We start from the raw sequence: 16,405 nt of genomic DNA on the forward strand, positions 1-16,405 counted from the left end.
TCGTGATGACGGCCGTACACACCGGATACGCGACCCAGGGAACAAGGAAACTGCTCTTGCTGAGCTCTTGAGTACTGCAGCCACTTGGGCATGCAGCACAAAATGCAAAAGGTAACAAAAAGATGAAGATCTGCTTACCAGCTCCAGAGCAGCAGGTTTCGTTGTCCCTGGGTCGCCCGTCTCAAGGGCACTTTGAAGCCTTTCACGGGTTCTGGGCGGCCGCGAGACGGGTGGCGGGGGACGCCCTTGACGATGAGTAGACGGGGTGCGGGATCTTGAGCCGCGCCGGGGCAGGATATGCCGGCTAGCATCCATCTACTGCTCTACCATCGAGAACTGCTGGGCAAAGTCCTCGACAGTGTCGCCAAATAGGCCCGCCTGGGAAATGGGGGCAGCAAGGTATCGTGTCTTGTCGGCCTCACCCATCTCGACCAGGTTGAGCCAAAGGTGGTGCTCCTGGACCACTAGTGTGGCCATCGTCCGCCCGAGAGACCGCGCCGTGACCTCTGTCGCTCGGAGAGCGAGAGCGGTCGCCGAGCACAGTTCCTGCATCAATCCCGGGCTTGTCCAGCAGCACCGTAGGCCTTGGCCGTCAGAGACGATGTAAACCTACAGGCCTTGGACGGGGGCTTTGGGCACCCGCACCAGGTGGCAGCGCTTTGCGGGCATAGGTGCGCCGCGAGCGCCTTTATCCACCGGGGGATTGCCAAATAGCCCATCAAGGGTAGTGAGGGCGGGGAAGCTGAAAAGATCGGGACCGGGCAGTAAAAAGTGCCTCCCGCGACCTTGTCAGCTCTTCATGCACTTCCGGGAAGAAAGGAACGGGGGCAGGGCGTGGCTTTGAGCGGCGCCGCGAGCCCAGGAACCAATCACTGAGCCGCGAGGGTTCAGGGAAGAGCGGTGGAATCCACTCTAACCGACGCTCGCGGCTGCCTGGGAAAGCATGTTGTCATCTCCACGTCAGTCTGTGACTGGGCAATCAACCCCAAAGGGAGGAGCTCAGCTGAGGCTTCCGACTGGACGAGCCCGCTCTCCGATGCTGCGCTCGAGAGCTCATCACTTTCGCGGGCTCCAAATAAGAGGTCGAACTCACCGTGAGACGAGCCGGCGGACTCACCCGGAAGCCCAATCGGGACAGACGAGCGTGCTGGGGAATGCGAGGTCCGCGGGGGGATACCCGGCGGAGGCGGTCCCATTGGGGTCCCCAAATCGCCCCCAGTGCTAGCCGCGCTGGCCTCATACCCGTGGGTAAAAGGACCGAGGCGGGAGCCTCTGGGGTAGCTCGCTTTCTTTTCGACTGCAAAGTTACCATGGACATATTCTCATATAATGAGAACATGACCATCCACGAACGCTGTCTCCGCGTGAGCAGTGCCCAGATACGAAAGACAGTGATCGTGACCATTAGAAGGCGAGAGATAACGAGCACAACCAGGAATAACACACAATCGGAAAAGCATCTTTAAAAAGACGTCCCGTGTGTGCCGCTCTTTTAGAGAAATATATACTCTTTTAGAGAGGAAAAATGCTCTTTCAGAAAATATTCTCTCTAGTTTTTCTGCCGAAGCGCCCAGGGGCATTCTCTGCAGTGCACCAGGCAGAGGGGGGAGAAGCTGCTGAAATGCGCCGTCAGATCCAGCAGAGGTGAATGAACAGTAGTATTCAGCTCAATGAGCGTGACCGTTCGGCTCTGAAGAGAAAATCTGAATGAGTGGTTGCATACCAGCTCCTTTTATACCCGTATGTCCGGGGGAGTGGCATGCAAATACCACTCGCCAATTTTCATTGGCCTTTTATCAAAGACCAGAGGTGTCTCGGGCTCCCAAGAGTGACCCCTAGTGTCACTACATCGACACCAACGTCGAGTGAGTGACAGATAGGGAACAACAACAACAATCCTAGGTGTTTATTTAGTACTGTGGCAAAATTGGTTAGGAATAAAGCCTCAGATGAACCAGATATTCCGTCGCAGCACAATAGTAATGACTTCATTCATTTCTTTACTGATAAAATTTAAATAATCAAAAATAAAATTGGAATTATGCAATCATCTGTCACAGTACCTCAGAAAACAGTGTCTCATAATTTTCCTCATGTGCAACTTCAATCCTTCACTGTCATAGGTCATGAAAAGCTAACAAAACTTATCTAAACATCAAAAGCCACAACATGTATTTTAGATCCAATACCAACTAAGCTCTTTAAAGAGGTATTCTCTGTAATCTCAGAACCTCTTCTTAATATTATTAACTCCTCGCTATCCTTAGGACATGTCCCAAGAAACTTTAAAATGGCAGTCATCAAACGGCTTATTAAGAAGCCACAACTTGATCCTGGAGAATTGGCTAATTATAGACCGATTTCAAATCTCCTGTTTATGTCGAAAATACTAGAAAAGGTTGTGTCCTCCCAATTATGTTAATTAATACAGAGAAATAGTATGCCAAACCTGCCAAAGTTTCACAATTCTCTAAGTTAGCAGACTGTATCAATGAAATCAAACATGGAATGGCTAGAAATGTTTTTCAACTCAATTCTGATAAAATAGAGGTACTAATTATTGGACCAAAAACCTCTAAAAATAAGCCGCTAAAATATAATTTGGCTCTTGATGGATGTACTGTTACGTCATCTTCAACAGAAAATAATTTATGTGTTATATTTGATATCAATATGTCATTTGAAAATCAAATTTCCAATGATTGTAGGACAGCATTCTTCCACCACAAATATTTGAATGGTCTTTCTCCTCAGTAATTAAGCAAACTTCTATCTTGCTATAATCCATCACGTTCACTACATTAGCAAAATTCAGGTCTGTTGATTGTACATTGATTATCAAAATCCTCAAAAGAAGTAGATCCTTTTCGTATTGGCTCCTAAACTAAGGAATTGCCTTCCTAGCATTGTTTGGGACTGATTTTATTTTTTTATTTTTGAGAAACTCAAGCAACTCAGAGGTTGCTTTGTCATTTTTGTTGTTAAAGATAATAATTGAATAGCCCATCAATAGCATTCAGAACAAAATATGACACAACTAGATTACATCACATAAACTATAAACTATTGTCAGTATGTTCTATTGTCATACCTGTAATTGTTGAGTTGTCATCTGATTTATTTAAATTCTCAGGACCAGTTGAATCAGGGTCAATCGCATGTGTACAGTTCTTCACTGACAAATCTGTTTACAATGATATGTAAAGTTTAATTAAAAAGATAATTGAACATTTTTCTTTTAGCAGATGCTTTAGTCCAAATTGATTCAAACATAAAGCACATCAAACCTTCAATGTAACAGAAGGCATCAGATTTATTTGTGTCTGGACTCTTGATGATGACGCCGGATTGATTGGCTGCACATGATTTATGTGGCTTGTGACGGAGTATCGCTACCTGTGTGCTGTTTATCCAGCCATATCTGAGGAGTGAACAAATGATGATTATTAGCATTGTATTATTTTCTAAATCTATTCATTTGCATATAAGTCTGTAAAACAAAATACAGTGGGCCCAGAAGTATTTGGAATGACACTGCATTGATAACAAAAAACCAAGGCATGATATATTTGAAAGAAAGAAAGCACAAGCACACTTTTCAAGCAAAACATTTCACAAAAGAAGTTTGTTAGGTTTTAAATTATAAAATAATAGATGTAATGTTGAAAATGAAGACATAATATAATGTGTCAAACATTAGTTGAACATGTCCAAAGTTAATGTGTTGAACTCCACCTGCGGTTGCTCTGCAAGGACACTGTATGAACTTGAGGGTATATCTAACTCCATACTTCCACTAAGAATCCCCTTGACACCAGTTGCTTAAAAGTCATAGCAAAAATCTCTTAGAAGAGTGAAGTGAGTTTTGAGAAAAGTTCTAGCACTATTTGTTTGCAGATGACACTTGCTTTAACATTTTGTCATCTAATGCAATTATTTAAAGTTTAAAATGAGACTTAAGCACCCGAAGAAATTTATGTGTATGTTTGTGTCATTAATGTGGTTTTGGTTCATATGTATCATGTGATATCTGACCTGCATGTCTGTAGTCCTTCTTTATGAGCTTTAGTGATCTGCTCTGGACTGGCTAATGAAGCTGATAGTTGTTCACACAAGCTCTGTGCCCCTTCAAACGTCAGACTGTAGCGATCTCTCCCCTCCACATGAAACACTCCAACATAGCTGCAACTCCTTGACCGCACTTCTGACACACAAACAGAGTCATAATATTAATAATAATAAGTAGTTTACTAGAACCCAGTTTTCATTGCTGTTATGTCCAGATGTTTTACTTTTGAGTTGTTTTTTATCCCTTTATTCTAAGTTGTGATTCTCATTTGATTGGCATTACTGTACTACAGTATTTTTTCAGTATCTTCATGATTTTAAATTAATCATCATCATTATAATTTTTTTTTTTTTTTTTTTTCAATTGATGTGAAGCAAGAGATCCATTGTTCCCAATCAGAGAAAACAATTAGGCCTATTGAAATCAATATTAAATCTGCACTTGATATTGTCTTGCCCACCATGATTTTTCCTCTGGCACAAAACTCCAGTCCACTGTGATTGGTCTAGAGGATAAGCAGCCGGGACAGCCGACACAGCTGTGGAGCTTGCATCAGTATGAGCTCCACTGAAGTGCCTATTGAGGGTGCAAAGCGACGCCTATGAGCACCCTTCTGAGCGCTAAATTGACAAATAGGACATGATACAGTCACGTGAACTTTGCAGGCACAAACAAATGCAGGCCACGAGACCGCAAGTCCACAGCAAGTGTGCCATTTAGGAAAGGACCCTAGTAGGGTAGTGATGCACCAAAATGAAAATTCTTGGCTGATCACTGGACACACTGGGCCGAAAACCGAAACTGAAAATGATTATTTTAAATTAGACTTTGTTTGGAATAATAAAACTAATTCTAAATATTATAAAAATAAATATAAAAACGCTGCGATTTTGTGTCATTGTTTCATTATACATATAAGTACAGTATATAACATATGTTGAAATATAAATGCATAAGTAGAAGAGCTGCCTTAGATAAGTTATAAGGTTTGAAAATAATTTAATATGTGTAATGGCTGTGTTGTTAAATATATTTTAGCACAGTTAATGTATTTATTTAATTTGACGTTAAAACTGCTTCATTCTGTTCTGATTGATTTTTAAAGCCTGGTCAGAGTAAAAGAATGGTTAATGTATTTATAAATCAATCCATCTGGGACATTTAACTAAAGTAAAGTCATTTGCAATCGTTGTATGGTGGAATTTAGCGCTGAAGCTCAAAAACATTCTGACCAGTGATGAGACAGTTGGCTCACATGCTCAGTTTCCTTGTGAAAGCAAAACGAACCAAGGAGAAATGCAACACTGTAACAGTTTTAGCCTCTGTTTCGCAACAAAGCAAACTGTTCAACAGGCCATGATATTGGGTGATGTGTGAGTCAAGCCTTGTCCATGTGTTTGTGAAAGTATGAAAGTGCATGTAAGGGAGGATCTCTGTATCACTCAGAAAAGGAAGAAGAGGATGTTTTCCCCTCAACTAATCTATGCACAAATAAATTAAGATAATTAGTAAGATTACAAGATGCATCTGTTGGCACTGGAATAATAACAGGATGAAAATCTCAGAAATTCAATCAGAGGAACTAAAGTTATATATTATAATATTATATTAGTTATATAATATAATATAATATTAATACTTTAAAATTATTATATTTTTCAAACAGAAATGACCTGCAGTGCAGCTCAAGGTTGTATTTGGGACAGATTTGTAAATAAACTTGTCGTGTAGATATAATGACAGCCTGATATCATGAAAATCATGAAACTGTGGCAATATTTTTGCAAAAGGATATTACATGGTCCATTAAACGAATTGTTATGGAAGCACATGGCTGGCATAATTAAATTTAAAATGTAATTTGTAAAAAAAAAAAGATTTTGAATTGTAAATTCAAAGAAATAACATTATAAATTGAATTATGCCAGCCAAGTGCTTCCATATATTGCGGCAGTTTCAGTGGTGAAATGTTTACTGAAAGTAAGTTAAATGTTCTCCTAAACAGATAAGGTTTTTTAGGTTAATGCTACATGGAGTTTTAAATAACCAAAACCTACCTTTCTACCATAAACCTAACCGATATTATCATATAAGCATATCTGAGATGAAAAACACAATTTCTGAAGCAACCACATCATTTTGTTCCATTTATATGACACTTTCTCCACACGTCGACTCACATGCTTTTTAGTGACCGTATCCCGATCCTTTGCATCGCACATGCAATGCTCTATCAGTTGAGCTACCGTGCAACCATTGGTGTTTGAACAAGTTTGTAAATTTAGTTGGTTATGTAATGCTGATGTTAAAACGTATCATCTTATGGCAGTTTTCACACCTGAGACGACTCAACCATGAAACAACCATGGTATCATAGTATGAGAGTCTAGCAAGCAAGCGAGTTCTCTAGCAAGCTGAAAAAAGAAGATGGTTTTCTCTTCAAGTAGCAGCGATGATGAGTTTGTTATTTTGCTCAACAAGGAAAGGAGAAGAAAAAGGTATCAAGAAGAGAGAAACACAGAGAGTTCCACAGACTGATACAGGAGTTGAGGTTATATCATAATCATTTTCATCAATACTTCAGAATGTCTGTTGTGAATTCGAGAATTTGCTTCTGCTGTTGGCACCCTTGCTGATCCATTTTCGAACAAACTACCACAAAACCATCAACCCTGAACATGGTAATGTGTTTACTGTGAGTTTGTTTACATCTTTTATAGGCTTGTATGTGGGTCATACCTACAAGGCAGTGACGTTTAAGCCCTAAGTGCAAGTTGTGGTATTTCTATTCATATTTTGTGTGTCCCTCGATTTATTTTCCTTCCTGTTATGTCATGATACTGTAACATTTAATTGATATATGTTATGAAGTGACATCACAAACAAAGGAGGTGACATTAACCGTTCAAGTTATTTGAAGTATATAACTCTTGTTTTATTTGTTATTTTCATATTTGACATTTAATGTTGGTGGTCAAAACAGCTTTCTCTGCTTTAGCGACCCCAAATGAGCTGATTTCGGTAACTGCAGCAGCTCCTGACACGTAATCCACAGCTCAAATTTCATCATTTCAGAAAAAAGGATCGACACACGTGAAAAAAGCTTCACTTTGTCAGTGCATGAATGTTCACTCCAGATGTAATTGGCTCTTTAGGAATAAATTGTTTCTATTCAAAATGTTAAGATATGCGTTTGGACTGAAAATGCCTTTTACAAGTCATGCAATATAGTAAAAGTGTTTTAATAACATAACAGTATTGAGTGAGCAACAGAGAGAAAAGTGTTTATGAACTAATCTGCCGTTTTACTCCTGATTTGTATGAAAGTTATTTAAAGTAATTGTTGTTGCAGCGCCTCTAGCTTATTTCACTCTAGTACAATTAACCACATAAAAAGCGTTTTGCAAAAATGTTTAGTAATTAGAGTTGTCAGGTTTAACACATTAACATATGCGATTAATTAAAAAAGTTTAACACATACATTTTTCTTAATCGCAATTAACACAATTAACGTTACTACAAAATAAACCAGCATAAACACTTGTTTGAAGGGCTGAACCTTTGTAATTGGTCCGCCATGTCAGTGATCAAATGATGGGGAAATGAGCTCTTTGGAAAACATTTAATGTTATTTGAAATGATGCTATTATGGTGCATTTCTGTCTTTATATTTTGGAAGTATTTGTTAGGAAAATGTTAATAAAGCACTATATTGTTAAATATCTTTTTATTTTTTTCTAAGATGGAAATAAATGCATTTTTAACAGGAAAATAAGTAAATAAAGTGTCAAATTTATGCACTTTTAAAATGTGCAATTAATCATGTTTAACAACAAAAAATTATGCAGTTAATCGTGATTAAAAATTTTAATCGACTGACAGCACTAATAGTAATTATAAAGTAAAATAGTTATTCTATGAGACCAGGAATGCATAGTAAAAGATGTGGCTAGTTTGATGTCTATCTAATATTTGTCTTCTCTAAATATAATTAATTTATTCTTTCTTTCAATTTGTTTCACCCTCTTTTCAAATGAATTAAACTCCTCTGGCTCTCTGCTGACTTTCTTTTGAAAAGTTAAAATTTACAGCTGCCCAGTAGTACATCTATCTGGCAGTAAACCAGCAGAGTTTCCCACCATCCCCTCAAATCATTGTCTTATGCCACTGTTCCACTAAAGGCCCAGGTATACTTTGTTTATCAAGAGCAGGACAGACAGGCCTAGTGTGGCTATTCCTGAACACCAAAGGGGATTCATCTAGACTATTTAGAATTATTTTTGTATATAAACGTGCACTAGACAGACATTTTTGACCATTGCCATGTATATTGTGGTGCTTTTAAAAGATGCGGTGTCAAGTTACAACTCAGAAAAGGAGACCCCATTCTGTTTCATTCAGCTGCTCTGCCTCTTGCTATTTTGAGCACAAATGCATTCTGGATGCATTCTTGTTCCCATCTGCACTATTTGTAATTGTTGGTGTATGTAAACATGCACTAGATGGACGTCTTTGACCGTTTGATGCATTTCTGGTGTTGTGTGCGTTAGTGCAGGATGATACTGTATGTGTGGGCATCTTGTTTCACCGTGCTTTGGACTATGGATGTGCGTTTTTTTCAGCTCATATCAGCGTGATTGCTTAAACCAGTCATAACAGGATTCAAGCTTTGCAAATGAACAGTTATTGAAGGATGGGGCAGTTAAAAACACTATTGGACCCGGGGAGTCACATGACGTCATGCGAGGATCGGACGTGTGAATGGCAGGCTCTGCGCACTTTGCTAGTTTTAATACCTTTTATGACACAAACTGGTGAGATTCGATACACTCTGTTCCATAACTGTTCTAGGAGGACAATATGTCAAAGAATTAAAAATCCTCGGGCTCTGGTGACATTAAAAGACACTTACGTGCTCAAGTTGACACCCCTGAGCAGGCCCCGAGCCTGGGAGTTGATTTAGTCGGAGAGATGCGGGAAATGCGGTGAGAGATGCTGAACATGTCGTCAATGCTGACGAAGGTCATTGCTGACTTGGAGGATCTTGTTGAGATATGTTGATCAATCAGTGCCGTGGAGACGAAATTTACTGATGTACTTACAAGAGTGGGGGATGTCGAGAAACAGATCGATTATCTGGATCATTGGAGAGGGAATTATCTGCTAATCCGCTAGCGACCAAGTTAGCGACCAAAGTTCTGAGATCATCCGATAAAGATCATGTGTTACGCAAGGCGAGTAAAGGAAGGCTTTCTTGGAAGAATCACAAAATTTTCTTGTTCCCAGACTTTGCGAACTCGACAAGAGAGAAGCGTGATCGATTCAAGGAATGCAAAAAACTTTACATCAATGGAAGGTTGCTTTTGCACTGATATTCCCGGCCAAATTGAGAATAGATGCTAAGACTGACCGTTAAACATTCACATGCCCACAGCAAGTGATGTCCTTCATAAAGTCAATGGAGTAAGTCATCTTGTGGTATCACGTTGCAGCCCAGTGGACTGGCTCACTGAACATTCACTTGACTGTATGAAGATTCTGCACGCTCTTTTTGTGCTGGTTTTGTGGATGAATCTACACGCTCTTGTTGCTTATTCCGCCTATCGGCTGGAGTTTATTTTGAGGAGCATTTCAGGCAAAGTTATTGGAGTAGGTAATTTGCTTGCACTCATGTTGCAGCTGAGTGGACTGGCTCACTGAACATCCGCTTGACAGTGTGAGGAAACTGAATGTTTTTTTTTTTTTTTGTGCTGGTGCCACCTATTGGCTGGAGTTTATTTTGTGGAGTATTTCTTGCAAAGTCATTGGATTGAGTAAGTCATTTGCTTGTACTCATGTTGCAGCAGAGTGGTCCGGCTCACTGAACATTCGTTTGACTGTTTGAAGAGTCTGCCCATTCTTTTTGTGCTAGTTCCGCTTAGCAGCTGGAGTTTATTTTCTAGAATAACACACCTTCAAGACAGTTTTATGGATGAAGCTACATGCTCTTTGTGTTTATTCTGCCTGTTGGCTGGAGTGTGTTTTATAGATTATCTTTTGCTGTGTAATTCTGTCTCACAAAATGTGTATAGAAGCACAGGACTTGAGCTATCCGACAGCAAGGTTGTCACGGGGGCTCTCATAGGCGTACATGGACTATTTGATTTTGGAGGGATGGACACCAGTTGGCGCTGTCGTGCACGGGGTTAATGCACACGTTTTTCTTTTTTCTGGGTTATTTTTGTTCTAGGGGATGTTCGGGGTTTAATTGTTGCACTAATGTTGGAATGTGGTATTTATAATCTTTTCTTTGACACACAATCTATTTTTTCTTATATGTCAAAATGTCAAATGTTAATATGAGTGGATTGTCTCCCTTCACATGGAATGTGAATGGGTTGGGGCACCCCATAAAAAGAAGGAAGGTTATTTCTCTTAAGCGTAAGAAATATGATATAGTGTTTCTTCAAGAAACGCACCTTTCTCTGCAGGAAGCTGAAAAATTTGGAAAGATATAGGGTGGGCATTTTTTTTATAGTGCTGGCTCGAGTAAGAGCAGGGGGTCATTACACTGATAAGTAAACATCTACAATTCAAATGTCTCATACAGAGCAAAGATACATTTGTGAGAGTCATTATTGTTTTAGCTAAAATTCAGGGACAGTCTTATTTTGGCTAATATCTATGCACCTAATGTTGATGATCAGGGCTTTTTTATAGATCTTGAAGGGATAATGCAAGTTGCTGGCACCCCTTATGATATAATATTGGGAGGAGACTTTAATCTTTTGATGGACTAAATCCTTAATCATAGTGAAGCAAAAGTCTGCAAGCCCCCAGAGCAACATTGGTACTTCACAGGATGTGTAAAAATCTTAGTCTTACAAATATTTGGAGACTCTTGAACCCATCTTGTAAGGACTATACTTTTTTTTCATCAGTCCATAAGATTTACTCTGGAATAGATTTTATTAAATCTACATCCCTCATTTCATCTGTCATTGATTGCTCAATTGGAAACATTTTAGTCTCAGATCACGCCCTGGTGTATTTAGAGGTGTTGCCACATATGAAGAAAAGGAAATCATATAGTTGCCGCTTTAATGTATCCCTCTTGCAAAATCCTGAATTCCAACAAATGCTAAAGACTGAAATCAATGTTTATATGGAGACCAACTGGTCCTCAGTATCCTCTGTGGGCATGGCTTGGGAGGCACTTAAGGCAGTTCTTAGGGGTCGGATCATACAGTATGCCTCATTCAGCAAAAAATCCAGAGCACAAGAACTCGTGGAATTAGAAGGGAATATTAAAAGTGCAGAGGCAGAGTTGAAGCGCCAAATTTCATCTTATGGCCTCAGAGAATTGACCTGATTGAAATACACATATAATACTATTTTGTAGCAGAAGGTGGAGTTTTGGCTATTCAGGGCAAGACAGTCATATTTTGAGTCGGGGGACAATGCAGGGAAGCTTCTGGCTAGTATATAAAACAGAGAGTCTTTTTCTACCATTCTCTCAGTGAAAACTGCTAGTGGTGAAATATTTACCTTGACCACTGATATTAATAATGCTTTAAAGAATTCTATCTTGATCTTTATAGTTCCACATCTTCATCTACTGAACAGGATATTTTTGTGGAACCATTAGAACTTCCTAAACTGTCGGCTGAGCAAAAAAATTCTCTTGATTCTGAGATAATTTTGGAAGAGCTTGGTGAGGTAATTAAGGCCTTGCTTACAGGTAAGGCTCCAGGGCCAGATTTGCCGCTGAATTTTTTAGATCTTATGCTACAGAACTGGCTCAACTTTTGCTAGAAGTTCATACGTAATCATTAAAGAATGGAAAGCTTCCGCCAACCATGACACAAACCCGGATCAGTCTGATTCATAAAATGGACAAAGATCCAAGCGGGTGTAAGAGTTACCGTCCAATTTCCCTGATCCAGCAAGACGTTAAAATATTGTCAAACATTCTGGCTAACCGATTAAGTAAAATTATGATATCTCTTATACATATAGATCAGGTGGGGTTTATTCGGGGCCGTAGCTCTTCTGATAACATTAGGTGTTTCATCAATATCATGTGGTCGGTGGCGAATGATCAGATTCCGGTCGCTGCCATCTCACTTGACGCCGAAAAGGCGTTTGATATATGGTAGAATGGGATTATCTTTTTAAGATTTTGGAAATGTACGGGTTCAGGAATACTTTTATTGGATGGATTAAGTTACTTTATAGACACCCGGTAGCGGTGGTACAAACAAATGGATTAATTTCAGATTATTTTACTCTGGATAGGGGCACCCAGCAGGGTTGCACTCTTTCCCCATTATTGTTCTGTCTTGCCCTGGAACCATTAACAGTCACGATAAGAAAGGAGGATGATTTTCCAGGTGTGGCGCATAAGCTTTTGTTTTACGCAGATGATATTTTATTATTCGTCTCCAACCCCACTAGATCTATGCCATGCCTCCACAGAATTATAAATTTTTCTATGTTTTCAGGATATAGAGTTAATTGGTCTAAATCTGAAGCTTTGGCTCTGACAGCATACTGCCTGGTAACGGCTTTTCAGCTGGGTGCCTTCCAGTGTCCCAAACAGGGCATTAAGTATTTGGGAATTTTATTCCCAGCAAATTTGTGTGATTTAGTTAGTAAATTTTGACCCTTTAAAAAAAGGTTTTCGAGCGATGTGGGCAGGTGGGCTTCATTACATTTATCTATGATTGGGAAGGTTAATGTTATTAAAATGATTTGTATTCCAAAATTCAACTACCTGCTACAGTCTCTCCCAATAGATGTCCCCCTCTCTTATTTCAAGCAATTTGATAGCAGAGCGAAGTCCTTCATTTGGAATGGTAAACATCCCAGATTAAATTTGGTGGCCGACTGACAAAGGTGGGCTAGGCCTATCCAAGATTTTGTTTTATTATTATGCATTCGGTCTCAGACATTTGGCTCATTGGTCTCTTCCACCTGAGAGAGCCCTTCCCTGGTTTTGTATTGAACAGGAAATTCTTGCCCCTATTTCGCCATTGCAATGCCTTTCTATCAAACTAATTGGAGAAGTTACGTTACACTCTGTTATCTCGCATTTGCACTCAGTATGGACAAAAGTGTCCAGAGTGTTTAATTCGGACATTTATTTAAATGTAGCCTTGAGCATATGGCTGAACCCAAAATTATGTATTAATAAATCCCCTTTCTGCTGGACAGAGTGGATTGAGAGGGAGGTTAATATGCTCAGTGGCCTATATGAGAGTGGAGTGTTGAGATCCTTTGAAAATATGGTTCAACATTTTGGGATTCCCAGATCTCAGTTCTTTTGGTATTTACAGCTGTGCCACCTGCTCTGTACTATTTTTGGGAGTAGCATACACCCCCCTAAAGTGGCAAATACTCTGGGAGAGGTGATTACTGCTTTTGGAAAAGGTCATGAGGCATCAGTATAATACCCCGTGGTAATTCAGAGTCTGGGGGAAGGAGCTTCAACTTCTCTCAAGAGATTATGGGAGAAAGATTTAAACTTGGTATTTGAGGAGGGAGTGTGGGCTAGGATTCTAAAAAATGTCAAGTCTACATCTAGAGGTGCAAGGGTGCATCTTATGCAGTTTAAGAGTTTACATTGATTCTATTTGACCCCCCTAGATTGTATAGGCTTGGTCTGAAAGACACACCCACCTGCTGGTGATGCCAATCAGAAGATGGGGACACAACCCATCTTTTTGGTGGTGTGTTAAGATCCAAGAATTATGGTTGAGGTTTCAGAGTTTTATGTGTGATGTATTGGGCGCTCAAATTTAATTTTGCCCCACTCTGTATTTTAAGTGATGGGGCGATCATTAATATAGGGGATAAACACATAAAAAATTGGGTCCTAGCCAGTGTTATGATCGGCAGACAGATTGTTCTTAGGGGATGGAAGTCGGCTGGAGCGCCATCATTTCATGAATGGTACACAGAGATGAGGAGGGTGGCGGCATTCGAGGAAATGTCATGTAGAAGTTGGGAAACTTAGATTCATTTGATAGGAATTGGGGCAGCTATTTGGCCTTCTTGGAGAGCTCTCGGGGAGGGGCATTGGACATTGTTTTAAATGTGTGTGATTATTTATATATATATATATATTTCTTTTCTTTTTTCTTTCTTTTTTTTTTTTTGTGTGTATACTCATATGTGACCATATGAATATTTGTTGAGGGTCATGGTGGGGTTGGGGATTGGGAGGGGGAAAGTTAATAATGGGGGTTAAATGTTGATTCTGTGAATATATGTTTTATTTTTCTTTGTCATTGTGTGAATCAATAAAAAGTGTTAATAAAAAATAAAAATACAAAAAAAAATTGTAAATTGTAAAAAGTTTCATTCATAAATATTTCAAATGTCATGGCTTTTTGATAGTTTATGGTGCTGCTGTGCTTGAGTGAACAGTTTAATTTATTCGGATGCAATGTGTTGGATGTGTGTTATGTGTAAACCCTGAAATAAAATTTTCCCTGGAATCTTAAATATGTCTTTTAAAGTATCAAGAGTTGATGAACGAACAGCCAAGCCAAGTGAAATCAGTGGCCTATGGCTATCATTGCCAAAACACTACCACACAAAGATAGTCTTTATAGATTTGAAGCTTATTAGAGAAGGTAAGCAGAAAACTTTTCTTCATCCAGTCTCATAAGGCAGCTTTAGCTAGTTAATTAGCCAATCTCTCAGCATATTCAGCATATGCAAATTATAATATATGCTGTAGTTAAAAAAGGTTTATACTTGTAAGTCATCTGTTTTTCCTCTCTATTGAGAATATCAATACATAATGTTACCTGCTGTATTATTTGTGAAATTCATATTGGTATATTTTATTTTATTTGTAGTTTCAAAGTTTTGTATGATAAATCTTCATAAACAGCATCTTTGCCTCCATGGAGTTTATTGTGCAAGTTTTCACAATAAACTTTGGGGTTAATGCAAACATCCAGTGACATAGTGTCAGGTTAGGAGCAAGGAGGCAAGGACTCAGTAGCAGGATTAAACACAAAAGGTTTATTTACACTATGCGGTTTCACGGTATACCACGGTATGAAAATTGACGGTTATCATACCATATACATTTGCTTATCTACGGTATTGATACATGAAAAAAATGCGACCGGACGGAGAATCTCACCTGCGCATCTCCTTTCCTCCTTGTCTGCCTGTCAGACTCGACAGCTTGCACCACACACACACATGCAGTGGAGAAAATGTCAGAGAGAAGTGAGGCGAGGGGGTCTGACATAAGTGAATGTGTGTGTGAGTTAGAGCAGTGTTTCTCAACTGGTGGGTCACAGGTCTATTCGGACTGGTTTGCGGACAGCAGGGAAAGAACAATGCCATGGTTCTCCCATTGAATATATTTCGACAGCCACCCAAGTGATAGCCTATTTAGGACTGCCGAGGCAGATTTAATGATAATCTCACAATCAGCTAAAGGCTTCTCATCTGCACTTTCGCATGAGTGTAACGGAACCAGCTCACGATCATGATATACTCTTCTCTCTGACACGCTCGTGCAAAAACCGGGCTTCCCTCGATATTGCGGCGCGCAGACCTCAAAACTGATGTGACCAATTTCAATTCTAGTGAGACTTTTCTAGTTTAAAGCATTACAGAGGAAGTCAAGTCGAACCTCTCAGACAGTAGGCAGCCCTGACATGCCAAACAGCAATGAAGAGGAAAAGAGCAACACTGTGTTATGCGCAAATTTTTCACCTTTATCACCTTTACAAAACTGTTTCACGATTTTACATGAGTAAAAGTAACTGTTATATTATGACAGTATATAGTTTCATATGAAATAATCTAAAGGTAGAATCTATCAGACCTCATTTTATATCAACAGTGGCAGTTGTAGTTAAAGTTTCAAGATGTGTTTCAGCTTGTACTTATTTTTTCATAAATACTATAATTTGTTATTATTAGTAGTATTATTTAAGACTAGCTACACTGACCTAACCATGGTAATGAGGAGTCTTTCCTCCTGTGTAATATGTATGTTCTGTTTGAATTATGTTTGAAATTAGGAAACAAACAGGATATAATGGGCTCATATAAGTAAATATGCTCTTCAATTTTTAAAAGGGGGGAAGAGAAAACTTCCTGTAGAAATGCGACCCAGGATACATTAAATACAGGTTAAGTTTTTACTATGGTGGGTCGCCACTTGTTTTCCAATGTAAAATCTGTGTCCTGAAGCAAAACCAGTTGAGAACCACTGTTAAAGGTACAGACAGGAGCAGTCTGGCTGCACTGTCGCGCACATACAGTATATGTTAATTATTAATAATCATAGTACATTACTTTTAAAAGCTCACACAGCTGATG

At 39.3% G+C, this 16,405-nt stretch overlaps 1 protein-coding gene across 2 annotated transcripts in view; it reads right to left on the bottom strand.

Moving 5' to 3' along the window:
- Positions 1 to 16,405, bottom strand: part of cd44b (CD44 molecule (Indian blood group) b) — a 47,660-nt gene that overhangs the window by 15,259 nt on the left and 15,996 nt on the right. Inside the window, exons 2-4 of one of the 2 annotated variants that reach the window (XM_051689474.1) lie at positions 4,036 to 4,201; positions 3,288 to 3,421; positions 3,092 to 3,184 (exon numbers count right to left, since the gene is read on the bottom strand). In XM_051689474.1, coding sequence (XP_051545434.1) covers positions 3,092 to 3,184; positions 3,288 to 3,421; positions 4,036 to 4,201 — 393 coding nt within the window. Of the gene's footprint in view, positions 1 to 3,091; positions 3,185 to 3,287; positions 3,422 to 4,035; positions 4,205 to 16,405 lie in introns of both variants that reach the window. The other variant, XM_051689473.1, reaches the window with a different exon arrangement.

Source organism: Myxocyprinus asiaticus, chromosome 46 (genome assembly GCF_019703515.2).
Source record: "Myxocyprinus asiaticus isolate MX2 ecotype Aquarium Trade chromosome 46, UBuf_Myxa_2, whole genome shotgun sequence".
Taxonomy (NCBI): Eukaryota; Metazoa; Chordata; class Actinopteri; order Cypriniformes; family Catostomidae; genus Myxocyprinus; species Myxocyprinus asiaticus.